The following is a 26,355-nucleotide window of genomic DNA, read 5'->3' on the forward strand; positions in this document are numbered from 1 at the left end:
GCCACATACTTCTCAGCAGGGGCGATGCTTTGAAGATTGCCAAGGCTGCACAAGCAGCTGGGAAGGATGTGCAGCCAGGTAAGAAGCATTTTTCTCTTGCAACAGCAAAGACCTAACCACTTCCTTCCTGGTCTACCCAAGAAGGCTTCCCCAGGCTCTCTCCTTGGGCCTGGCCCATGTCAGCCACAGGGACCTGATGGGGAAGAGGTATATAAATCATAAGACTCTCAGAGGTGCTGAAATGCTCAAGAAGTCAGGACAGTTGACTGAGCTGTGCAGGTCTACAGGACCCAAGATAAAGACTCTGAACCAGGAGATGGGCCTGAGTCCAGCCTCAAGTGCGGTCAGCTGTGTGTCCAGGTGCAAGTCAGTGCCTCCAGACCTGGACCCTCAACTTTAAGAAAAGGAGCAGGTGGACACTTTCAAAGTGACCCCTCCTCTGACTTTCAACAATTCAATGTTCCATGAAAAGAAAGCTCCCTGAGAAAATATTCAGAGTTGGCCCAGGATTAAACCAAACACCAACAGAAAGAACACAAAGCCTAATATTTCAAAAGTGGTTATCTCTAGGTGGTGGAATTAACTTTTTTCTCCTTTATGCTTTCTTATACTCTTTCAAGTTTCCCCCACTGATCATGAATTTCTTTTGAAGCTAGGGAAATGTAAAAGTTATTTTAGAAAATCATGGCACAGATGATTCCTAGATCAAGTCAGCCTTCCTAGAGAAGAAACAGAAAACAGTTATGAATGAGGTGTAGCTTTTAGAATCACATTTTTGATTCATCGTCAGCTCTGTGGGACCAAAGAAGCCAAGTGGGTCCCACTCCAACCCTCATGGAGGTATAGGGGAAAGAGGCTGCCCCCCCCACGCCCTTACAGGATGGTGAGCTCATGGCCATTCCACAGAGGTAAACTCTTCCTTTCTCATGGGGAGAATGAAATGTCCAGGGGAGGGGAGAGGACCCTGCCCTGGTTCTCATAAGTCTTCTTTGTCCACTGGCTCTGAGGCTGGCTGGAACAATGTCCCATTCATCTCTAATCCAGATATACTTTTTTTTTTTCATGCGGAACATGGTGTGAACCATTCTCCCCATGCGAGCAAGTTCACACAACCCTATTGCCTCTGGGCTCTCAGGAGCCAAGAATCAGCGTGGGGCAGCCAACAGGAAGGCTCCTGCAGGCTGAGTCTAGCCCAGTGTCCCTGCTGCAGGTGCCTGGGGCTAAGGGGGGGGTGGGGGTGGGGTGCAGGAGAGATAAGCATCTGCCACAGCTGTCAGCAGGCCCTGACTCAGCTTTCTTTCACAGAAAGACAGCACCTCCTTCATCTGCAGACAACTACAAGGGAAGAATTCTACCCTGTTCTCACTTTTCACTCAAGAGAGATAGGGGCTGAACTCAACTAAGGGCTAGGGTTCTTATACCAGGAGACATGTCCCGGGAGCTAAAAAGGGCGACATGAGGCCCAGGGGACCGACCCCGAGTCGGGTTCTGATGTGTCCAAGAAAGGTCAGATGCCAAATACATAGATGTCAGGCACTTCCGGGTTCATACCATCTATTCCGAGAGAGGAGCCTTAGGGAGATGTGTAAAGGGATTCCCCACTCCAACTCCAGCCCCAGGACAGAGTCCTGATGTTGGGGCAACAGAGGAACCCTAGCTTTTCAAGTGGTGCTCCCAGGTGACCTCCTAGCTGCTGTCATAGAAGGCAGCCTTGGGAGACCAGTCATACTGCTCCTGGTCCCTCTGGCTGCCTGTGGGTGGAGGAGATCAGGGAGGCCTTCAAGGTATAAAAGGGCTCCAACAGAGGAGCCTAATGGTCAGGCACCCTCTCTCTGTCCCAGAGCCAATCTCTGAGTTTAGCGTTGGCACTCTCCCCCCAACCACACAATGAAATCTTAAACACAAACTCAGTATAAAACCATATCAGGACTTCCCTGGTGGTCCAGAGGTTGAGAATCCACCCGCCAATGCTGGGGACACAGGTTCAATCCCTGGTCTGGGAAGATCCCCCCTCCCGTGCCGTGGGGCAACTAAGCCCATGAGCTGTAACTGCCGAGCCCACAGGCTGCAGCTACTGACTCCTGAGTGCCTAGAGCTCTGTTTGAGGAGCCACCACAATGAGGAGTCCGTGCATGGCAGCTAGAGAAAACCTCTGCACAGCGACAAAACCCAGTGCAGCCAAAATAATGATAACATAAAACCAGATCAATTCAAAACCACAGCGGTGAAGGCCCAGAAGCCCCACCACCTGCTCTCTCCCTGGGCCCACACTCCACGTCCTGGAGTGCACGTGTACGTGCTAAGTCGCTCAGTCATGTCTGACTCTTTGTGGACTCTAGCCCACCAGGCTCCTCTGCCCATGGGATTCTCCAGGCAAGAACACTGGAGTGGGTTGCCACGCCCTTCTCCAGGGGATCTTCCTGACCCAGGGATCAAACCCGTGTCTCCTGTGTCTCCTGCACTACAGGTGGATTCTTTACTACTGAGCCTCTGGGGAAGCCCCTCCACGTCCTTGCTATGTATCTAAACTTGAGACTCTGGGAAGAATCTGAAAATCACTGCTCTGGGGCAGAAAGTCTGGCAGGCACCAGACTGAGATGGGAGCTGCCTGTTGTGTGAATGATTGAGCACAGGGACGTGGTGCAGGGACTGATTTACCAACGGGAACCAGGAGGAAAGACAGCAGTGGTGGTGTTGCTGGGCAAAGAGCACCAGATTGGGACCCAAGAGGCCCAGAGTCGGAGCTGGACTCCACCCCTTACTCGTCCTATTATCTTGAGCATTTCACGTAAACTTCCTGGGCCTAAGTTTACTTATCTGTAAACTGGGATAATAATATTGACTCCAGAGGGTCACTGTAAGCATGATATCTAACACAGCAGATCTCAGTAAATATTCAGTTCAGTTCTGTTGCTCAGTCATGTCTGACTCTTTGTGACCCCATGGACTGCATCACGCCAGGCTTCCCTGTCCATCACCAACTCCCAGAGCTTGCTCAAACTCATGTCCATCGAGTCGGTGATGCCATCCAACCATCTCATCCTCTGTCATCCCCTTCTCCTGCCTTCAATCCACAGCTTTGTCTAACTAACTCAGTAAACATTGGCAAGACCCAAAGGAATTAGTGACAACTGGAGCCTTGAGTCAAACATCCCTCCCTTCGGGCTAATGTCAGACTCATCACAATACTGGCCACAAAGAAACTGTTAAGAGATGCTAGCCTGCTCCTCACCGAAAACCTGATAAGAAAGTACAAGGCTCAGCTCCTGATTGGCTGGGGCCTGTTAAGCCATTCCAGGGGACAGGCCAGCTTGAATGAGTTGAGCTTTCAGAGTTATAATCTGTTATCCAGCAACATTACTGAGGACAAGAATATTAGTGTGTTAAGACTCAAGTGATTCAGAACACCAGTGGGCTGTGGGCTGCCAGATTTATCCAGAAACCCACACGTGTACCTATGGCTCAAGCATGTCAGCAGCTGCTCTAGGGGCCTCCAAGGCTCCTTCTAGGCCTGTGCTGGCATAGATGGGCTCTTCCCTCACCCATCCCCACTCACACACCACGTGCTGTTGGGAAGCCACCTGGCTAAGCTCCCCCTTCCCTAAGTGACAAGACAGTCACAAAGGGAGGGAGGAAAAGGGATGGTCCACCCCCAGCATCTGAGCACAAGAAGGTCTCTCCTTACAGCTCCTGTGGCATGATGGGGTCAGGTCTTAACTCCTGATACCCTAGAGAGGGTCAGATAACAGTCATCCCATTAACAGCCTAACTGGGTTTCCCAGGTGGCACTAGTGGTAAAGAACCTGCCCGCCAATGCAGGAGACATAGAGACGTGGGTTTGATCCCTGGGTCGGGAAGATTAACTTGAGGAGGGCATGGCAACCCACTCCAGTGTTCTTGTCTGGAGAATCCTGTGGACAGAGGAGCCTGGCAGGCTACAGTCCATGGGGTCACACAGAGTCAGATGTGACTGAGCGCACACACACCAGCCTGATTAGTGGTTAACAGCCTGGTGACAGATCAGGAACAGGGTAAGACCCCAGGTGCTGGGAGAGAAGAGAATGATAAAAATAACATCTACGGGCTTTACTGTCCTGCTCAAGCTGGCCCAACCACAACAACTCAGGGTCCTCCACGCCTCCTGGTCCAGTCTATGTCCTTTTTTAAAAAAGACCTTTTGGATGTGGAACATTTTTAAAGCCTTTATTGAATTTGTTACAATACTGCTTCTGTTTTCAGTTTTGGTTCTTTGGCCAAAAGGCATGTGGGATCTTAGCTTCCCAACCAGGGATGGAACCTGCAACCCCTGCATTGAAAGGTGAAATCTTAACCACTGGACCTCAAGGGAAGTCCCATCTTTATGACTTTAGGTTGTTCTCCCAAGTTACTGTAACAAACCCAGTCCTTAAAAATTTGGCACCATTACCTATGATCACACAGTGAGCTAGCTCATGGCCAGGGCCATTTCACAGTTTAAAGAAACTGGTAGCCCACTGGGGTGATGTATACTCAGAGATGTGAGGGCTCAAAGAGCACCTGTGTCTGTGTTCACATTCCCTCTTCACTTGCTGGCCAGGTCGTTATCTGGTCTTGCAAGTGTATCTGCAGTGGTGGGGACTCACTCTCTCCTGAGACCACTTATTCCACTGAGGCCAGCTCTGTCGGTAACTCTGCCTCTCCAGCCTGCACTCTAGTGCTCCTTCCTGGATCTACTTCTCAGAGAGTGTGACTCTTCTATATGACTTCCCTTTGGTTATTTCAAGGCCTCCCCTGTGACTCCCACATCTTGATGAGCTCAGAGATCCTAGTGCCTCCACCCTTTCTTAGGAAGCACAGATGTGTGGGCTCCCCTCCTATCACCCTAACTCCCAAGTTTCACAGTCTTGCAGAACATGGGGTTTTGGACTGCTCAAATACTCACAACAGGAGTTGATCAGTACAGAGCATGAAGAATGTCACCCCCTTGTTCTGAAAGCCATCTTCTTTTAATGCTGCCAAGAGTCACAGAACCTTTTCTATCAACCATGTCACTATTAATCACACTGCACTGTTGTCAACTAAAAGGCCTCCTCTCCTGGAAAAGCCTTTATAAACACCTCTCTACACCCAAGTCTACTTGCTCTGGGGCCTCATATGTGGGGCACTGACATGTATTCCAATTAAATTTCCTATTAGGGTGCCCAACTATTCTAGACTTCCTATGCCTCTCAGGACCTAAGTCTGAACATTTAAGTATTAATTCCCTCTGCTTCCTGTCATCCACAAATGACACATCATCCAGGCTGTTGATGAGCACAGTGAGTAAGGCAGAGCCCTGCACCATCCTGAACCAATCCCCCTGCAGACTGACATGAATATATCCTTCAGCCAGTTACTAAACCCTCAGCACTGAGCTCACGATCTCCATCTTAATCTCAAAGTTTTCATGAAAGACCTCACCAACGTGTACTAAAGTCCACATTCTACAAATGATCTAAAATGTTCATCGTTGAGGTAATTACCAAATAAAAGCAATTTATCACTTCAAAGGAATTCCATGCAACACTTTAAAAATATAGTAAATCTATTTATTCCAAGACATATGTTTTTATCTTAAAAACATGCACAACATTCTACTATCTCTAGGCTAAAACTCCTCCATAGGTACAGAACTGTACCTGTATCCCAGAAACCTGTATTCCATGTAAATACATAGAAAAAGTCTGAGATTACATATATCAAACGGATGCTACCTAAGGAAACTCAGATTGGGATGGTCATCTAGGAGACCTTTATCTAAATTTCCATTTTTATGAGAATGCATTCACTTATTACATGATTATAATTTTAAATAGTCAAGATATACACATCTAGGGTGTCCCATGATATTACCAGTTTACTACTGATTTCCAAAGAGAGACCAAGACTAGTTTGAAACAACTTGTGTTTAGTAAACACTCATCCTGCCTGGATGCTGATAAATCATCTCTTTAACAATTTGTGCAAGAATCTTCCTTCCTTGGCCTTTAGAAAATCTTGCTCTCTGCAACTGCTCAAACATCAACCAAGGTTCAGATGATGCAGGTCAGTGATTTCTCTGCACTGAGATATGATTCAAAATGTGTCAGATCCAGAAACCTGTTAGAGAGCTGGATCAAGGTAAGCAGCTGAGTACAAAAAGAGGCCACTTTGGGCCAGTGGGAAAGAACCAGAGCCAGGCTGCTTTTGAGGGAGTAGGGTGTATGTGGGGTGGGGGTACATTCCAAGGTGTGTTTCAGGTTTACAAAGAACATGTACTAGAAGCAAAACAGTCTAGTGACCCTCCAGAGACATCTGGACAGAAGAAACCCCCAGCAAAGCAGATATATGTTGCACAACAAAAAAGGTACCCACACCCTCAAAACCATGCTGGGAATAGAGCATACGGGCAAGTGATATGTGTTATGCCCAGAGACACAGATGAGCACTCATATTCAGGGTCTAGACATCTCTGAGCTGAGCCCTGTCAGTCACATCTGCTGCTGATGCTCAAGGTCCTGTATTCCTCTGTGCCTCTGGAAAGCAGCCGGGGCTGCGGTTAAGTAGCTGAGTGCTGCCAAAGGAACAGACAAGGTTACTAATCACTTCAATTATTCAGGAAACAAGATGGCTTTGCACGTGGTTCATTGGTAAAAAATCCATCTGCCAAGGTGGGATTCTATCCCTGGGTAGGGAAGATCCCATTGAGGAGAAAATGGCAACCCACTCCAGTATTCTTGCCTGAGAAATCCCATGGACAGAGGAGTCTGGTGAGCTACAGTCCATGGAGTCTAGAGAGTCCAATGCAACTGAGCAACTGAGCACTCATGCACGCTAAAACAACGGACAAGCGTATCAATCACTTCAATTACTCAGGGAACAGGGTAGGGTTTTTTGTCTGGCTTAAGTCACCACAAATGTCTCCCGTCCTTGACAATGAGTGCTGCCAAGTTAGAAGAGCCCAGTGTACTGTGGTACCCTACGGGAGGGGAGCACACGTGACAGACTGACCGCTGGGTCTGGCAACCATCCCAAAGTCACCACATCATCAGTGAAGCACTCACGTGTTCAGCTACATGTGCCCTGAGTGTTTCTGAACCCCTGACCCCTGCTTTTAGATGATCAGGACTTTCCAGGAGCTGAACTTTCACCCTGAGCCCTCACAAACAAGGAAAAAGGAGAGAGTGCTACCTGTGGCTTGCACAAAGGACATGGCTTTGGTCTGCTTCCATGATCAATGGATCCTGGGGGGCCATGCCCCTTCTCATAGGGATCCAGAAAAAGGTACCTCTCCTTCCTGGTGCTAAAGCTCAGCAGAGATGTCTGGCTGACTTCAATCAATAGGATATGTACACAAGACGTAGATTGTGGTACAAAGGGATGCCCACCTGGTCCTTGTTCACCACCCATTTGCTATGAGCCCTTAGCAAAAACTTAACAAAATTCAGAGGTTGATATAAAATTAAGGGTTGATCTATAAGGTCTCTCCTAATGCAAAGTGAGAAGGACATACAGAAAGGAAGGAGCAAGGGAAAAAGGGAAAATTCCATACAGCTTTATGGAAATGTTTTTAGATCTGAAATAATCTGATTTTCAAAACCATCTTCCTTAATGTTTCCTGGCTGTCGTTTGAACCCACAAGCCCTCTCTCCACAGCCACAGTAAACATGGAGATGCCCACCCAGCCGCCACACCTCTCTCGCCCACTTGGGCACCCTGTGGGTCTCCCCTCTCTTGGTACAGTCTTCTGGATGGGTCCCCAGGGTAGCGGCTGGGGAGCGGCACTGCTTCTGATGACAGCCCTCCCTCAACCGGAAGGACCACTGAGCTCCAAGCGCAGGATAAGACAGAGCCTTGGTGGGCGGTGGGGTCAGGGAAGATTCCTGAGGACTGTGTGAGTTTTCCCAGCCACTGTGGGCACTATGATCTTTTCACAGTGTGTGAAAGGGGAAGTGTGAGTTGCTCAGTCGTGTCCAACAGTTTGTGACCCCCTGGACTGTAGCCCGCCAGGTTCCTCTGTCCATGTGATTTCTCAGGCAAGAATCCTGGAGTGGGTCGCCATTCCCTTCTCCAGGGGATCTTCCTGCCCCAGGGATTGAACCCAGGTCTCTGGCGTTGCAGGCAGATTCTCTACCATCTGAGCCACCGGGGAAGCCCCTCCCAGTGTGTAGGGAGGCGCCTCTCAATCTCTTCTGGACTACGGAGCGGGGCTAGGGGATGGACAGCAAGGGCTCTGCTGCAAGGTTACAAATCTGCTCCCGTCTTCTGAATTATCACAGGAGACAGAAGCAGCAAAACAAGGAGGCCCTCACAGAAGGGGAGGAAGGGACAGGCAGGATAAGACTCCTCCCTGCTTCACGGGGACTCAGGGCAATTACTCATCCCAGAGCTGAAGGATCTCCACCAAGTATTCCCAGATGCTGAGTTCAAGGGTCTAGGTCGGTGGGCCCATGTCCCCTCCCTCCCTGGCTTTACCACCCATTTACTCAGGGGCTCTAAAAGGGGCATCAGATTTTCCTAGGACAAAGCCTTCAGCTTCTCTCAAGCAAAGATGCCTCTTCCAAAACTGCCACAGGAAGCCCCACATCAAAGAGGTCTGGCGACCTCTTACCTTCATCCCAAAGGACTGCATCCGGGTGGCCACCTCTTTCCCAATCCTGCCCAGGCCAAGAATTCCTAGGACCTTTCCATTCAGCTCGGTTCCCATGAACTGCAAACAGGGAAAGAAGCCCAAGTCAGCGCCTGCAGTAGACCGTGGACACCGACCCAGACAGGGGGAGGCAAGGCCAGCTGCTTACCTTCTTCCGCTCCCACTTGCCATCCTTCATAGATGCCGCCGCCTGAGGAATCTGCCTGCAAGGACAGACACATTCAGCAGGCCCACCCAGGCCCCACCAGCCCAGGAAGGAGGCACAGTGTGAAGACTGCACGGCTACCACATCTGCTGGGCATCCCCTGATGAAGACAAGCTCAAGATAGGTCTGCGGGCTCAGGTTCAGAAATACCGAGGATGGACAAAGGGGTGTAGCAGGAGGATCCTTTGACAAGACCTGGCTTGGAGCCCTGGGATTGTCTCCAGCCAAATGTCTGGGAGGAGGTTCTGAGTCCATCTCAGTTGCTTGAATATTGGCCTCAGTGACTCCAGGCATATAGAAAGCAAAGGCTAATCCTCCAGGATTTGTAGAGATAATGAAATGGTGTATTGGGGGATTTTAACAACACCAAATGTTCCAGCACAGAGATTTCCATTTTCTTATTTCATTCAGAGCTACAACCTACAACATCTTCCTCTATATCAGGGGATAGCTGAATATTTACTCTCCCTTGAGAGTAAGACTACACTGGGGTGAGCAGGTGCTATAGTCTAGACACTTCCAACAACCATAATACCTCCTGTCTCACACACACACACACACACACACACACACACCCACAAGCTCCACAGCCTATGTCTTCCTATCAGCCAACATGGAGGTCTGAGTCTCCATGTGTTTTTCAGAGGGGACAAAGGAAATTAGGGCAATGTGACAAATCAGACGCAAGATATGTTATGTGGATCCTGGCCCTTCAGGCTCTTCTGGAAGTGAGAAAGGAAGAGATAAGAACCAATGTTTAAATATCAGCTCATTTAATGCTCACAATAACTGCATGGTGGGGGTGGGGGGGAGAGTTGGGAGGAGATTGTAGGCACTGGGGATTAAACACCTTGCCCAGCATCACTCAGCCAGAAGTTTCAGAATGAATTCAAAGCCAAGGAAGGCATCCCCACTAGTCAGCCTCCTAAGTATTTCAATGCAGGCTTTCCTGCTGGCCATAAACTTCAGCGGTGTGTATGTGTCTGCATGTGCGAGAGTGAAAACCAGAGCTTCCAAGATAACCGTTCCCATATTTCCACTTCCCTGAGTTCTGATACAAAGCTTTCTTCCCGGTCTACACGTTACCAGGCACAGACTTCCATCTGAGGATGAGGCTGACGGAGAACCTGCCCTACCGTCACAGTCCCATGAACTCATGAGCAACCTCAACAAAGCTCACGGAAGAAGCCCCATCTCGCTGCTCTGACCCATCGGGCCTCACTTCAAGAAGGACAATGTCCTCACTTCGCTGAGGACAATGACTTGCCTCGAGGAAGCAAAGCCAGACTGATCAAACCTGACAGAGACAGAGCCCCCACCTGCCTCCTCCTGTCCTCTCGCCCCCCTGACCTCTGCCCACCTGGCTGCCCGGTGCCATCTGAGGCACGTGTGCAGCACCCGAGGGCACAGGAACCCCCCGCGCCCTCCCTCTGGGCGCTCCACGCAGCTGGCCACGGGGCTTCCCAGGCCCTAACACTGCGGGGTCCTCAGCAGGCCAGTGTGAGGACGGCCACATGTGGGCAGAAGACCTCCCGAGAATTAAACGGAGGCCGACCTGACTTACAAGAGGAAGGAAAGCAGGCAGAACAGTGAAGTCTGCCTTTGTTGCATTCTCTTCACTGTCCTTCCCTGTCCTAGTTCTTCTCCAGCACCTCAGGGCCAGGCATCTAGATGAAGTCCCCCAGCGCAAGGCCCATCCCGGACTGCTCTCCACCCACATTGCCCAGGGCTCTCAACATCACTGTCCACCAACCCCCCCCCCCCCCCACCCCTGCTACTGCTGCCTGGCTGGGAAAGCAGACTGATTAAACCAGCGCACGGTGAGTTATGAGACCGCTGATCCCTTCTTACAGGGTGCTCCTTTATTAGTTTTGATGCATCTTTGAGGACTGAGGTCATGATGAGTGGCTGAGAACCTAAATCATACCACTTTGCCAACTCTTTAAGTAAAGTTGGTCGTGGAATAGGAGGAAAACTATTCCTGACTCCCAAGGGAATATCACCTCTGGAAAAAAAAAATGTGAGAGAAATAGAAAGCGGCACTGGGATCCTTCCCTCGTCCCCCCAAAACACAAATAAGCAAATACCACTGAATTTAATAGCACACGTGACACCAGGGCATCAGGCCTTAACACTTCTCTAGATGTTCTGGGAGATCCAAACAGCCAGCGCAGGGACCCCTTCCGGACCAGGTCCCTTCTGTTGGGCAATTCTCCCTATTCCTTATTCCTCCCTTTTTCCAACCTCCTGTCCCCTTCACTGACTGGTGAGTATCAGTGAAGACCTAAGATCTCAGGTAGAAATCTTGGGGAAGAGTTAGAGCAAAGGTGAATGCCCTCAGACCATCTCCCAGGTCTTGAGAAGGGGAAAGAATCATTTATGAGGCCCAGGTTTCAGGCCTGAGTAGAGAAGTAAGGGGTCCTGGCTGCCTAGGTTCCCTGGTTTAAGGATCCACGGATCTGCGAAGGGACCCAGAGCATCTTTCTGCCGGTCCACTGGCTCCTTGCCCTTCCCAGTGACCCACTACCTGTTCAAGAGCAGGGGCTCAGACAGTCACTTTACCATCCAATGCAGTAAGACTCGCATACATTTGTGCAATATTCATTGGTCCCTAGGCCGTCCCCTCTCTTCAAGAGATTTGACCCTTTGAGATCTCTTGTATTATGAACCCACAGGTCATGCCGGGTCCCAGAGATCCCAAGGAAGCTTTCTATTCCATTCTCTTACATATAGATCTGCAAGGACAGTAACAGAGGTAAGCCCCAGGAGAATCAGTCTGCCTGAGGAATCCAGAGAGAGCTTTTTGGATGAATTAACACTCGAGCTTAACCTTGAACAGCAGTTTTAAGAGTTAAAGGAAGAAACGGCAGGGACGGATACCCAGGCAGCAGAAACAGCATTTGTGAGGCTTCGAGATCAGAGAAGGCTTTGTGTGTGTGTGGACACCTAACTGCTGTGACTGGCACAAGGGATGGGTGTGGAGAGCGGACGTGAGTACGGAGAAAGAGAAGATCACCCACGTATTTATTTTCTCCTTGGGCCTGCTCCCAGGCAATGAACGTGAGATCCAGGATAATGAGTGATCAGTGGAGGACTGACAGCCTTGAAGGTTCTTAGCAGCCTGCACATCACCACACTGAAGTGTTTCTAAGTTTCTCTGGGTCAGTTTGCTTAAGGAGACATAATAACTGACAGGCCACAGAGAGTAACTTTCCTCAGAAGTTAGGGACTCACTTACCTGGCGAGACACATGATCATTCCACAGGTGAGCTCCGCAGCACTGAGGCTGTTCCCGTTGGGGGTACTATGCATGGAAAAAGAGGGGGGTCATCTGTCAGCCAGACCAGGATTCCCACTCCTGTCCCTGTGGAAAGCCTCCAGTGCACCCCGAGCTTGCTCTCCTGCTCCATGAGCTTACCCATAAGCTTTATGGGTTTAGCTTTATGGGTTATTTCTTTACATTTAAAAAAATTGAAGTACAGCTGATACACATTATATAAGTTAAAAGTGTACAATATAGTGATTTACGATTTTAAAGGTTACACTCCATTTATATCTATTATAAAATACTGTCGCTACCCTCTACGTTGTACATTATATCCTTGTAGCTTATTTTATACCTAATAGTTTGTATATCTTAACTCCATACCCCTATGTTGCCCCTCCCTCCCATGGGTAACCACTAGATTGTTCTCTGTATCCGTGAGTCTGTGTCTTTTCTGTTGTATTCACTAGTTTGCTGTATGTTTTAGATTCCTTACATGTGATATCACACAGTATTTTTCTCTTTCTGATTTATTTCCTAATGCCCTCCAAAACCATCCAGGCTGCTACAAGTGGCAAGATTTCATTCTTTTTACAGCTAATATTCTATTATATGGGCTTCCCAGAATGGCTCAGTGGTAGAGAATCCACCTGCCGATGCAGAAGACATGAGTTCAATCCCTGGGTTGGGAAGATCCCCTGGAGTAAGAAGTGGCAACCCACTCCAGTATGCTTGCCTGGAGAATCCTATGGACACGGAAGCCTACTGGGCTACAGTGCATGGGGTCACAAAGAGTCAGATACAACTTAGAGACTAAACAACAGCATTCCACTGTGTGTGTGTATATATATATATATATATATATGTCACATCTTCTTCATCCATTCATCTGTCCATGGACACTTAGGTTGCTTCTGCACCTTGACAATTGAAATAATGCTGCTATGAGCACTGGGGTACATGTATCTTTTCAAATTAGCATTTTTGTTTTTTTTTTTCCAATGTACCTAGGAGTGAGATTGCTGGGTCATGTTTTCAGCTTTTTGAGGAAGATCCACATTGTTCTCCACTGTGGCTACACCAATTCACATCCCCACCAACAGTGTATAAGTGTTCCCTTCTTCCTACATTCTCTCCAACATTTTGAGCGTACTTGTTCTTAATGCAAACCCCCAACCCCATGCCACCAGCCCTGAGTTCTGTGACGTACTCCTGCCCTGAAGTTGGAAGAAAACCCTTTTGCCCTGGCTTTGTTTTCCTGAGGAGGGACCCCCATTCGAGAAACACACCTGGCCTTTCTCTACCCAGACTTACTTCTCCTGAGGCAGAGAAGCATCTCATTAGATGGGGAGAAATGTGTGTGGCTCAGCCCTTATCTGACTTCTCTTATTTCAGGACCTATCTGACTACAGAAAGTGCAAATCTCTGCTGCTCCATGCCATCAAACTTTTATTTTATTGGGTACAGTTGATTTACACTGTGGTGTTACCTTCACACTTCTGTACCTGTGACAGAGGCAGAGGGTGGCCCTTTGACCACAGACTTTTATCAAGTTGCCCAACCTGGCTTTTATTAGGAACAAAGCTAATGTTTTTATCTTCTCCTATTGGACTTCTCCTCCTACTTCTCAACAAGTTTTGCACTGAGAAATCTTCCTCATATGATAAATCAAAGGGCAATGTTGATTCTACCCATTTTGCAGAAAGGAAGATAGAGACAAAACCCATGAAACTATTTTTCTTTTCTCAAAAGATTTTCCTTACTGTTTTTAGACTATTAACACACATGTTTACCCTTCATGCCCTCTACTGGGTCTTTCTTCTCTGGAAATGAATGTTATAAGGAGAAAAAAGGTCAAGAGATTCTATTTTTATAAAATTAAAAATCAAGATAAAAGGATTCTCAGAGTCTGTCTTTCTAAGAACACCTGGCTTCCTGTCACCCCCACCTAATGACCAGACTACACGGGATAAGGGAGGAGGTACTGGGGCCAGGGGGCTGGTGCTTCTGGATCCAGGGCAAGACTGAAGGATGGGTTGCGTGTGTGTTCTCAGTCACTCAGTCGTGTCCAACTCTTCGTGACCCCATAGACTGTAGCCCTCCAGGTTCCTCTGTCCATTGGATTTTCCAGGCAAGAATACTGGAGTGGGTTGCCATTTCCTCCTCCTGGGGATCTTCCCAACCCAGGGATGGAAGCCACGTCTCCTGCATTGGCAGGTGGATTATTTACCAGTGAATCACCTGGGAAGCCCGGAGGATGTTACCGGTTAACATCGCTTCTGTTGGATGCTGACCTCAGGCCGATAACCAGGTCAGTTAACCCCTACCCTACAGAGGGAAGTGGAGAGGAGGGAGGGGAAGGTCTTGACGATGATGAGGCTCCCGAGGGAAGAAAAAATGGAGGACGGAGAAGTGGACAGGGATAACCTTGCCATTCCATCTTATGTCAGAGTGGTGCCAGAAATAAGGGTTGCCTAGCTGCAGTCCATGAGGTCGCTAAGAGATGGACTTGACTGAGCGACTTCACTTTCACTTTTCACTTTCATGCATTGGAGAAGGGAATGGCAACCCACTCCAGTGTTCTTGCCTGGAGAATCCCAGGGACGGGGGAGCCTGGTGGGCTGCCGTCTATGGGGTTGCACAGAGTCAGACACGACTGAAGAGACTTAGCAGCAGCAGCAGCATTGGCATGCTGCCATGACCTTTGCCATGAGCTTCTGCAAAAAACAGCTCTGAGGAGGACGCCTTCCTTCTTGGCCCTGGAGTCTGAAAGAGAAACTGGGCTCCCTCCCCAGAAGAGCCCAGGGGAGAGAGGAAGAGAAAGAGTGGGCAAGTCTGTCCACTAGCAAGGCTGTGCTGCAGCCCAAGAGCCATCATCAAGTGGAGGCTGCAGAACCAGGCTCCACATGGAACCGCAGAGAGGGAGGGGCAGGGCCGCAGCAGAGCCCGAGACAAATCCACTAAGGTTCTTCTGATTCCTCAGCCAGGCTGCAGGCGTGCAAGCATCTGCGGGGTGAGTTTGTGAAGCATTTTGAGATTACCAAGACAGGCTCCATGTCAAAAACCCGGGAAACCACTAAACCGTAAGCTCCGACCTGCCCCCACCCCATCTGTTCTCAGCCTGGAGCAGGCAGCCTCCTGGACCCCCTTCTGACTCTACAGGCATCTCCTCCCTCCACGAGGTCAGTCTCCACACTCACTCCCACCACCTCCACGACTTACTTCATGACCAGGATGCCCTTTCTGGTTGCGGCCTCCAGATCCACGTTGTCCACGCCCGTGCCAGCCCTGCCCACCACCTGCAGCTTCTCCGCCGCGTTGATGATGTCAGAGGTCACCTTGGTGGCCGAGCGGACAATAAGGCCTTCACAGTCCTGAGGCAGAGAAAGAAACACCTGGATCCACAGAGTTGGTCTTTGTATGGCCTCTCTGTCCAAGGTGGGAGTCCCTGTAGGCTGGCTGACGCTGGACACATTCAAGGAAAGGAAGGCGTGTGTATGCGCCTTCGCCAACAGTCAGGCTTGAGGTCAAATCCAAGATCCAGCCCTGACGAGCTAAGATTCTGAGCTTCGGCCTCCTCAGGTGTGTGAGGAGGAAATGAGACAGGACAGGTACAACCCCTGGCACGATATCTGGCCCTGCTCAAGGGACATCTCTTCCTTCATCAGACATGGAGCTACTGATGGGGTGAGGTGGGATCAGATTCTACTTTGTGAGCCACTATGCCTGGTACACAGAAGGCACTCAATAAATGTTGGTCAGCTGAATGACTAAGTGAAGTTAATAAAAGGCAAATTATTAAAAGAAAAACATTTCCTAAAATAGAAACCACAGTAGAGGAAAGGGGAGAAAACAATTAAGCTCGTTCACAGTTGCTCAGAAAACCAGGCAATATTAGACTAAAACTAAATCTATGTGAAAAATCAGACTTTTGGATTCATCACAGCCATTTTACCTGGGCTAAGCCAGACCTGAGGACAATCGTCCTTAGGCTTGTCCAGCATCTGATGCTATCTTCTGCAGAATAAGGATGCTGTGCCAAATACTCAGCAAGAAGCCCCAGGAACTGGAGCAGGAGAGCAAATGCACACTCTGCCCAATGCTGGCTGTCCCAGGTTTGGTTGATGAGCAAGCAGCAAGGCTGTCTGTATAAGCAGCAAGCTGGGAACCAGGAGGCTGGGGCTCTAGGCCCTGTGCTGCCAATGACATGCTGGGTCACTGTGCCGAGTTATGTCACCCCCACCCCTGGTCTCCTCCTGTAACACAAGAGCACTGAATAGACAACTGATCTGAAACCTGTAACTTGCCCTGCATTTCCCCAGTGGGGCACCCAGCTGGATCCCATGAGAACCTTTTCTCTTCCCTTCCCACCACATGGATTCCAAAGACAAAGAGGGGTTATTGGCATCTGGCTTCTAGGCTAAGAGCCCACACTGTGTATACTGTGCACAAGTCCAGAGTCTAGGAACAAGTTTGGACAAGTTATATGCAGGGAGAACAGAGGGTTCTTTTCCCTCCATGGAGGGGAGAGGAGAAAAGAAGCTTACTCTGCAGTCTACTTAGATCTGGAGGGCTTTTCAACACTGGGATGATTCTTTAGAAAAGGTTGAAGAACTACTTCTCTGGAAGTGTGAATGTTTCATGCACGCTCACTGGCTGGCACTCTGCCAGACCAGAGACAGCTGCATCGAGGACCCTTCACCAGCACTCCACACCCTTTCGTGTCTGTGGTTCTGAAATAGAATGCTCCTTGAATACTCCCTCCAAAGCTGCCAGCCCTTCCCCAAACCCTGGAAATCTTCCCACAGGGCAGACTGGCTGCAGAAGAGCATATAGACTCCCCAGGAGTCCACCCCATCTCTGCAGACTCCAAGGACAAGCACAGAAACAGCACGGAGTTTTTAACAAGCAGAGCCTCTCTCTGTGGAAGGATCTCCCTTAGGGAGATTTATCCTACAGTTTCTGTTTCCTTCAAAGGTGTGTCCCAGCTTTCTCTGAAGCCACTGAGGTCTGAAGAGCCTCCAGTCAGACCAGCTGAGGTGTAAAGGCAGAGCTCACCCATCCCAAGTGAGAATCTGCCTTTGCAGACTCCCATTCAGCAGACACTGGTCCCACACAACCTGGACATCCCTGTGGCCGGAGTTCACAAGCTTGCAAGGCCTCTTATACCCTCAGCTACTTCTGTTCCTATTCATTCAAACACAGCATCAGTTAATTCATTCAAGGGAATTCCCTGGGGGTCCAGCGGTTAAGACTCTGCACTTCCACTGCCAACAGCCCAGGTTCAATACCTGGTCAAGGAACTAAGATCCCACAAGCCACACGTGGTGCCCCCCCCCACCCCCACGCAAAAAAAAGTTAGGATTCAGTCAATCTGCACACATTTACTGAGAGTCTGCACTCCCAGACACCGACCCCTCTCAGGCCCCCTGCCATCCCTCTGAGACGTGGCTCCCTGCTCTCCCCAGTCTCCTCTGCTTCTGCAAACTGCAGCCCACATCCTCTCAGAAGTTTGCTGTGGTCATAACTTTCTTCTGCAGCATCCCAAGGTCCCCTCTGGGACTCCTGTGATGCGAGTCTCAACACCACACCCACTCTGCTGTCCGCTGTTCTCTGCTGTGTGTGTGCTGTATCCGTGTGTGACAGCTGGCTGGAATAGGCATTCGCCACACTTGGTTTTCCTTCCTACTCCCAGTCCCCTCAGCGGCCTCAGAGCTGGAAAACAGCAGGACCCTGTTCTGCCGGATTTATGGCTGTTCCAGACAACCTATGCCAACTCAGCAGTGGAAACCCATTCATGTTCCTCAAGTTCACACACGCTTCCTTTCCCAAGGAGGACAGGCTTCGCCTTGGGGGTGATTTCAGCATTCCTCCTGCCTCACAACTGAACGACCAAACGACTAAACACACATGCACGCGCTGACTTATGTAATAGGGGCAGCCAAAGAAAGTCTCCAGACTATGTTCCCCTGGCTACAGAGAATTCAGGTAGACACTGTCTGGCACAATATATGTGATCCTCATTAAGTAGATGGCTATGTAAACTTTGCAAATCAAATCCTAGTGTAAAGGCTGGAAACGGTGCTATTTTAAAAGAGCCTTTCAAAACATGGACTCTTGCATGGAAATTTATTCCCTTCTTTTGCTTTCTTAAAATTCAGCGATAAAGATACAAAGGTACCTCAGAAAGTTAAATACATTACCAGCCTGCGTTTAGTGGATTCTGAACAGCATTGTTATTTAATGAAACAGAAGAAAATATCAGAACACAGCACATATAGTATGGGTGTTCTTTCATGAAACTTGAGTGTATGCGTGTACACATATGTGTGTGTATACTGAGTTATGGTGTAAAGTGAATTTCTTATTGTGGGTCATGGTCAAAGTCTAAAACCACTGATACGTGGTAAGACAACGTTTATTATTAGATTTGTATAAGATGATAGAAGAGGGGTACACAGTCTAAGCAAGAGTTTTGTTGAGTTCCAACAAGTAGCTTTATTATTTCAAGCCAGTGTTTTCCAAACTTTTGACTAAGACCCACAGTAACAAACACATTTAGCCTTACTATCTGTATTGCTCTCTGATATTTACTTTTTTCTTTTTCTTTTTAATGCTAATCACGACCCATTAAACGGACTTCAATACCCACTAATGAGCTGTGACTTGCTTCAAGTCTGAAAAGCATGGTTCTGGGGAATGATTGTACTTCCTGACCACGGAGTGAGACAGAACAAACCGTGCCTGCCCAGAATACCAAGGAGTGTGAAGGGAGGCCAGGCGTGGTTCTGGCAACCTGCTCCAGCTTCTTTCGGTATGAAAAAGGTTTAAATGGGGGAGGCCAGGGGCCACTAATCCAGATACCTCTCCACTCAGAATAACAAGAGGTAGCTTGGATAGGAGTCCTTTCACTGGCCCACGGAGACTAACCTGTATTCCAAACTTAAGTGTTTTTTTTACAAAGACAGACAGGAAAACTGGGCATGCCCAAATCCCTCAACAATGTAGCCAACAAACACCTCTCTTCCTGCCAGGAGTTTGCAGTGCCTTTAAAACAGCCTCGAAGTCCCAGCCCCCGATTCCCAGCCAACCTCCCAACATTCTTGAACCCTGCAACTAGTGACAGAGGGCTCCCATTCTTGTCAGTTCCACTCTTACTCACCACTCCCTCATCCCACCCTACCCCAGGGGTACAGGAGTTTCATTTCTACAAGAAAGCTGGAAAGCCCCTGACTCCCATCCACACTTCCCAGCCAGGTGGTCTGGTGGAGGTGAGGATCTAGAGACCTGCCTTCTGGCCATTGCCCAGAGCCAAAGCCACTGCTACCATCCGCACAAAAGGGGAGGTGATAAGTGAAGTGCCTGTCTCCCATTCACTCCAAGGGTGCTCCAAGGATCAGCTCCTGAGTCCTTGGCCCCCACCAAGTCAAGGCTGATCACCCTCTTCTCTCCACTTGAGCAGCAGTGGAGCAGGCAGGGGCTTAGGCTTCTGATGGTCTCATTTAGCACTCAAGTACTGTGTTATCTGGTCACTAGCTTCACAGTCTGTTAACCAGGCTCCCTAACCTGCTGACAAGCTTCTGGAAGATAGGAACCAGCCAGAAACTTCTCTGAGTACAAGAAAGGGGCTGGATACAGTACTATGGGGCAGGAGCCGACAAGGGTTCCAAGGAGAAACCCAGCAGGAGATACAAAGGCAGTTAGGAAGACCGTATGATTGCCTCACCGCTAGAGCAACAGCTGCCAGCTCTGTGGTTTGATTTAAGGGACTCTCGGAGCAGTGAAGGATGGAGGGGTGGATCCGCGCTGAGTCTGGCTGAAGTTGGTAGGAGGCTACAATGCCGGGTGTGGGAGTTGGGGGAGAATACTTCTGGACGGGTGGGGTGGAGACACCTGGGCGCTGGGTGCAGTCCGGACGTAAGAAGTGCGGTAACGGGAGTGAAGAGTTCCCCAAACAAATGTTATAAGCCTAGACGAGGTTACCAAATCTCGCAGGGCTTTTACAAACAAGATAAAGAAAGATCCGAAGTAGACGGCACTAATTATATAACACGACAAGGGTGATATGCTCCTGAGAAAGATTTGCTAAGAAATACACGTCTCCTGGGAGCGTTTGGGATCGGATTCTCCACGGATCTGGCCATACCTTGCCGCGCCGAGGCCAAAGGTGAGGCCATCGCGGAAACCGCTGGCGGAGACAGCGGTCACGGCCGTGCGGCCGGCGCGGGGATCTCGGGCGCCCCCCATCACCCGCCCCTCTTTGCTCCGAGCGCTCCCAGGAGGCCGAGGGGCGGTGAAAACTCTCAGTAGTCTTGCATCATACTAAAGGCGGGTATGGCGTTTGCTGCCCCAGCCCGGCCGCTTTCCCTGCGGCTTCTAGGGGAGCTTGCTCGAGCAGCCACGGGACAGGCTGGAATCTGCCAGCGTCCCTCAGGGAAGCCAGGACTTGGCTGGGCGAGCCAGGGCTGGGCCGGCCAGGGAAGGCTCGCCGGTCCCCGAGTTCCAAGAAGGAAAGCCACTTTGGCGCCCCTCCCCCCGGCACCCCCGCGCGAGGCGGGAGAGACGGCGCCAGACTGCCAGGGCCACTGCGCGCAAAGGCCCTGGGGAGCCGCGCTGGCATCCCGCGGGCAGCCTGCACTTTGCAGTGTTGGCGGGAGACAACCAACGTGAAACACGCGGTTGCAAACTGAACGGAAAGTTTGCATCCTGCAGCTTGCAGACGTTGGTTCCCCCCTCCTTCTCCCTCCACCTTCCCCAGCCCCCAAACTTGGGAGACCCCCAAGACTGACACCAGGTAGGACGTGAGGGTGGGGCGCGCTGGGCCGAGTGTGTCAACCACTGTCCACGGAGGATGCCACACAGCCCTTGTCTTTCTCACGCTCGCCTAACCTGCAGCTCGGCTATCAGCTCCTCTTTGCTCAGGTTCTGCTTCTCCACCACCTGCAGCCCTCCATCTTGCAGGATCTTCCGGCAGCAAGGGTCCAGGCTATCACTGATAAGCACTTTCCGTAGATTTGCAAAGGCCATTGCTGGAGTCGGCCCTGGAATCTGCAGCTTTTCCTGGGCAGAAACACCTAAGGCGAAACGCGGCTGCTTCGGCTGGCGGGCTTCAGTAACTGGGCAGGATTCGCGATTGGACAGAAACTCTCCAACTCTCTGTGACTCCGCCCCCTCGTCGTGGCTCTGAGTCTTCAGATCTCCTCCCACTTTATTATCCTCTGGAGACAGTTTCTCAATCTCAGCCAAAGCATTTCTCTATACCTGGTGAGCAGACAGAAGCATTTTTTTGCTGAGTAGCTGATTCATATCTGAAATAAATTGAGAAATATTTGCTCTCATCATGAGAGAAATATTATTTCCTCTTCACTTTCCTCTTAAGGACCTAACTCTTTAACAAGCATTTATTAACGCACCTACAATGGGCAAGGCAAGGTGCTGGATGCTGAAGGGGCTCAAAGTTCAAAAAGACAGCTTCTCTCCTCTGGTGGCTAACATCCGAGAGTACCAAAGACACAGATGTGGAAAGTGCTTCCCTAAAAAGCAATAGGGAACTGTTTCTAAAACCTCACAAAACCATGATTAATTCCAAATGAATGATGCAATGAAAATTATGAATTTGAAAGAGAACAAGGAACTGGTGCATTTGGACCAGCCAAAATATTTGTTCAATATTCTCCTCTTCCACTACTTCCTCTCTGATTACTTAAGAAAAGAAGAAAATGAGATGTCAGTCTGGCCTAATTTATATATTGACCACGGAGGCACTTCCCAGCCCTTATCTCCTTTATGTTTAAACCCTACAACAAACATGCTCTTCCATGCCCTATCTTATAGAATACTGGAAAATCCTATTTTGGATTTTTTAAGGCCACCTAGGATCAGAAACAGAGTCAGGGACCCTCACAGAGAATTAGAATTCATTATATCCAGCCCACTTCACCTTTGTGTTCTGTTTTCCTACACTATTCACAATGCTCGGGTGCAAGATCCTTATCCTATAGGATTGTGCAGAGTCAACACCCTCCAGTAAGGAAGCTTTGGAGAGATAATTCTTAGGCACAAATCAGAAGTTAGACCAAATGCTTCCAATAGGAAAGAAGATAATTTGGCTGTCCTGTTTGCTGGTTTGGATGATTTCTTGCTCCCCCATTCCAGCACTCCTGAGTATTTCATTTCTCTCCTTTTCAGGAGGTGCCCAGCAGCCCTGGAGTCCCTGGGAGCAGACAGTGGACCTGGCCCCAGAGGCTATCAAAGCAACTTGGGAAGCACCCATTTTGGCTACCTCTTTCATTCAACTGTTTCCTGGACTCACCCTCTGCTTCCATTCAGCGTAGAATCGAAAGCCCACTGTATCTAAAGACCCCCAAGTCAAACTTCTCGGATGCTGTTGAACTCAAAACCAGAGGCCCTTCCACACCTGTCACCTGGTCATTATTTTCTTGCTTTAGTATTTGTGACCCTCCTACTTTCACACTGGACACACAAAAGATACTTCTAAGCCCATTAAGAAAGTAGTCAACAGATGTGTTCAGTTCCAGTTAGAAAGGAGGGTGTGTGATAATTTTTACCATAAACAAGTCAGAAACGTGTTCCTCTTTAAATTTTCTATAGCATTGTCTTCAAGTTATCTCATGGTACCTTGGACAACATATATGTGAACATTTCATGTCTCATTCTCCCCCCAGGATCAGAGACACAACTTTATGTCCCTCTAATAGTGCCTAGCATGGAGATTTCCATGTTGGAGATTCAGAAGACATTGCATTCAAATTTAACTTATCGAGCACCTACTATGTGCTAGGTACCATGGCTTAACTGGGATGCAGTGCTGTACCAGTCAAACCCCTTTCACCTGAAAAAAAAAAAGAAAAAGAAAAACAAGACAGACATAGAGAATGGATTTACACATAGTGGAGGAAAGAGAGGGTGGGATGAATTAAGAGAGGAACATTGACATATATACAGTACCTTGTGTAGAACAGATAGCTAGTGGGAAGACCTGTGATGACCTAGAGTAGTGGGACAGGGGGCATGGGAGGGAGGCTTAAAAGGGGGGTGATATGAGTATACGCAGAGCTAATTCAAGATGTCGTATAGCAGAAACCAACATAACATTGTAAAGCAATTATCCTGCAATTAAAAATAAATTTTAAAAAAGAAGAAAAACAACACTTAAAGTATAGCATTCAAAGAATAAATAGAAATATGCTGAAGTGCTTTAACAGCAAGAAGGAGACTGCCCAGCACCAACTAGGGGCAGCAGGAAAGATTCTAGAAAGGTTGACTTTGAGCTGACACTTCAATGCTCATTGAAGGCAGGCACTCAAAGAGGTCCAAGGATTGAGATGAGTACAACTTATTCTGCCTTCAAACTGCTCATGGTCAGTCACCTAATATTGAAAGCATATAGGATATATAGAATAGGAAGCTGCCATATAGAGGAAAAAAATAACGTTTACAAAAACCCAGAGAGGTGAAGAATTATAAGCTGTTCACAACGGCTTCTCCAGGGGTATTGGCTGTGGAGGTGCTAGAGGAGCAGGTAAGACTACAGAGGAGCCAGCGGTGAAAAGTCTTGTCCAGAGGAGAGGTTTCAACTTGACTCAAAAGGTAGTACAGAGGTGCTGAGCCCATTTTTAGAAGTGATATGGTTATATTGGGCTTCCCAGGTGGTGCTAGTGGTAAAGAACTCACTTGCCAATGCAGGAGACATAAGAAATGTGGGTTTGATTCCTGGGTCAGGAAGATCCCCTGGAGAAGGGAACAACAACCCACTCCAGTAATTATTGCCTAAAGAATCCCATGGACAGAGGAATCGAAGGGCTACAGTCCACGCGGTTGCAAAAGAGTCAGACACAACTGAAACAACTTAACACACATATGCACATGTCCGCACACACACTGTCACATTAGCTGGCTGAGCTGAGCCTTGATGTGCTCAGTCGTTCAATCGTGTCTGACTCTTTGCGACCCCATGGACCATAGCCCACCAGGCTCCTCTGTCCATGGGATTCTCCAGATTCTCCAGGCAGGAATACTGGAATGGGTTGCCACTTCCTTCTCCAGAGCCTTGATACTGTTATTCAGTTCAGCCGCTCAGTCGTGTCCAACTCTTTGTGACCCCATGGACTGCAGCACACCAGGCCACCCTGTCCATCACCAATCCCAGAGTTTACCCAAACTCATGTCTATTGGGTTGGTGATGCCATCCAACCATCTCATCCTCTGTTGTCACCTTCTCCTCCCACCTTCAATCTTTCCCAGCATCAGGGTCTTTTCAAATGAGTCAGCTCTTCTCATCAGGTGGCCAAAATACTGGACTTTCAGCTTCAACATCAGTCCTTCCAATGAACACTCAGGGTTGATCTCCTTTAGAACTGACTGGTTGGATCTCCTTGCAGTCCAAGGGACTCTCAAGAGTCTTCTTCAACACCACAGTTCAAAAGCATCAATTCTTCAGCACTCAGGTTTCTTTATAGTCCAACTCTCACATCCATACATGACTACTGGAAAAATCATAGCTTTGACTAGACGGACCTTTGTTGGCAAAGTAATGTCTCTGCTTTTTAGTATGCTGTCTAGGTTGATCATAACTTTTCTTCCAAGGAGCAAGCATCTTTTTATTTTATGGCTGCAGTCACCATCTGCACTGATTTTGGAGCCCCCCAAAATAAAGTCTGCCACTGTTTCCACTGTTTCCCCATCTATTTCCCATGAAGTGATGGGACCAGATGCCATGATCTTAGTTTTCTGAATGTTGAGCTTTAAGCCAACTTTTTCACTCTCCTCCTTCACTTTCATCAAGAGGCTTTTTAGTTCTTCTTCACTTTCTGCCATAAGGGTGGTGTTATCTGCCTATCTGAGGTTATTGATATTTCTCCCGGCAATCTTGATTCCAGCTTGTGCTTCTTCCAGCCCAGTGTTTCTCATGATGAACTCTGCATATAAGTTAAATAAGCAGGGTGACAATATACAGCCTTGACATACTCCTTTCCCTATTTGGAACCAGTCTGTTGTTCCATGTCCAGTTCTAACTATTGCTTCCTGATCTGCATACAGATTTCTCAAGAGGCAGGTCAGGTGGTCTGGTATTCCCATCTCTTTCAGAATTTTCCAGAGTTTATTGTGATCCACACAGTCAAAGTCTTTGGCATAGTCAATAAAGCAGAAGTAAATGTTTTTCTGGAACTCTCTTGGTTTTTCAATGATCCAGCGGATGTTGGCAATTTGACCTCTGGTTCCTCTGCCTTTTCTAAAACCAGCTTGAACATCTGGAAGTTCATGGTTCACATATTGCTGAAGCCTGGCTTGGAGAATTTTGAGCATTACTTTACAAGCCTGTGAGATGAGTGTAATTGTGAGGTAGTCTGAGCATTCTTTGGCATTGCCTTTCTCAGGGATTGGAATGAGAACTGACCTTTTCCAGTCCTATGGCCGCTGCTGAGTTTTCCAAATTTGCTGGCATATTGAGTGCAACACTTTCACAGCATCATCTTTTAGGCTTTGAAATAGCTCAACTGGTATTCCATCACCTCCACTAGCTTTGTTCCTAGTGATGCTTCCTAAGGCCCACTTGACTTCACATTCCAGGATGTCTGGCTCTAGGTAAGTGATCACACCATTATGATTATCTGGGTTGTAAAGATCTTTTTTCTACAGTTCTTCTGTGTATTCTTGCTAGATAACATTCCTACCCACCCCATTCACCTCCACCCCTCACCCCATATCCAACTTCCATTGTAAGTTGGAGGTTTTTCTTTTATAACAGAGGGCTGTGCATGCTAAGTCTCTTCAGAGGGCTGGAGAAGGGCAATTATTCTCCCTCTCTCTGTGTTAAACAGAAACTCTGGCTCTCTTGGAAGTATTAGGAAAATAGTTCTGCCTTTCTCTCCAGACCCCTCATACCCTGCCCACCCCTGACACATGCCCCTTGGGAAGAAAGCCTGATCAGATTCGTGAATTTGGGGGAAAGGTCCTGGTGTGAGTCAGGCCAGCCACTTCCTGGCTGTCTCTTTTAGAGTAACATGCACTCTGCTGCTTCCTGGTACGTGGTGAGCCCCCCAAGGCAGGCCCTATCCTTTGCACCTGGGGGTGCAGACCTGCAGCTGCCCAGCGGCTCTTCCTGAGGAGGGGAAGGTCCACGGGCAAGGGGGGAGGTGGGAGAATTAGGAATCCCATTTGATCTCCAGACTCACATTGTGAATAATAAAACAGACATTTTAAGTGGTAGAGGATGAA

General features: G+C 48.7%; 1 protein-coding gene and 1 long non-coding RNA gene across 2 annotated transcripts in view; one reads left to right on the forward strand and one right to left on the reverse strand.

The window, feature by feature from the left end:
* The window catches only part of PHGDH (phosphoglycerate dehydrogenase), a 31,257-nt gene extending 10,012 nt beyond the window's left edge, over positions 1–21,245 (reverse strand). The window contains exons 1-5 of the mRNA XM_020900704.2: positions 21,007–21,245; positions 15,340–15,491; positions 12,091–12,156; positions 8,796–8,850; positions 8,609–8,707 (exon numbers count right to left, since the gene is read on the reverse strand). Of these exons, the coding sequence (XP_020756363.2) occupies positions 8,609–8,707; positions 8,796–8,850; positions 12,091–12,156; positions 15,340–15,491; positions 21,007–21,144 (510 nt within the window). The 5' untranslated portion in view covers positions 21,145–21,245. The remainder of the gene's footprint in view (positions 1–8,608; positions 8,708–8,795; positions 8,851–12,090; positions 12,157–15,339; positions 15,492–21,006) is intronic.
* LOC139035112 (uncharacterized) lies at positions 20,011–22,706 on the forward strand. The gene is made up of 2 exons (XR_011487623.1): positions 20,011–20,284; positions 22,306–22,706. It is a non-coding gene; the product is annotated as an uncharacterized lncRNA (long non-coding RNA).
* The last annotated feature ends 3,649 nt before the right edge of the window (positions 22,707–26,355 follow it).

Source organism: Odocoileus virginianus, chromosome 5, assembly GCF_023699985.2.
Source record: "Odocoileus virginianus isolate 20LAN1187 ecotype Illinois chromosome 5, Ovbor_1.2, whole genome shotgun sequence".
NCBI classification, from domain to species: Eukaryota; Metazoa; Chordata; class Mammalia; order Artiodactyla; family Cervidae; genus Odocoileus; species Odocoileus virginianus.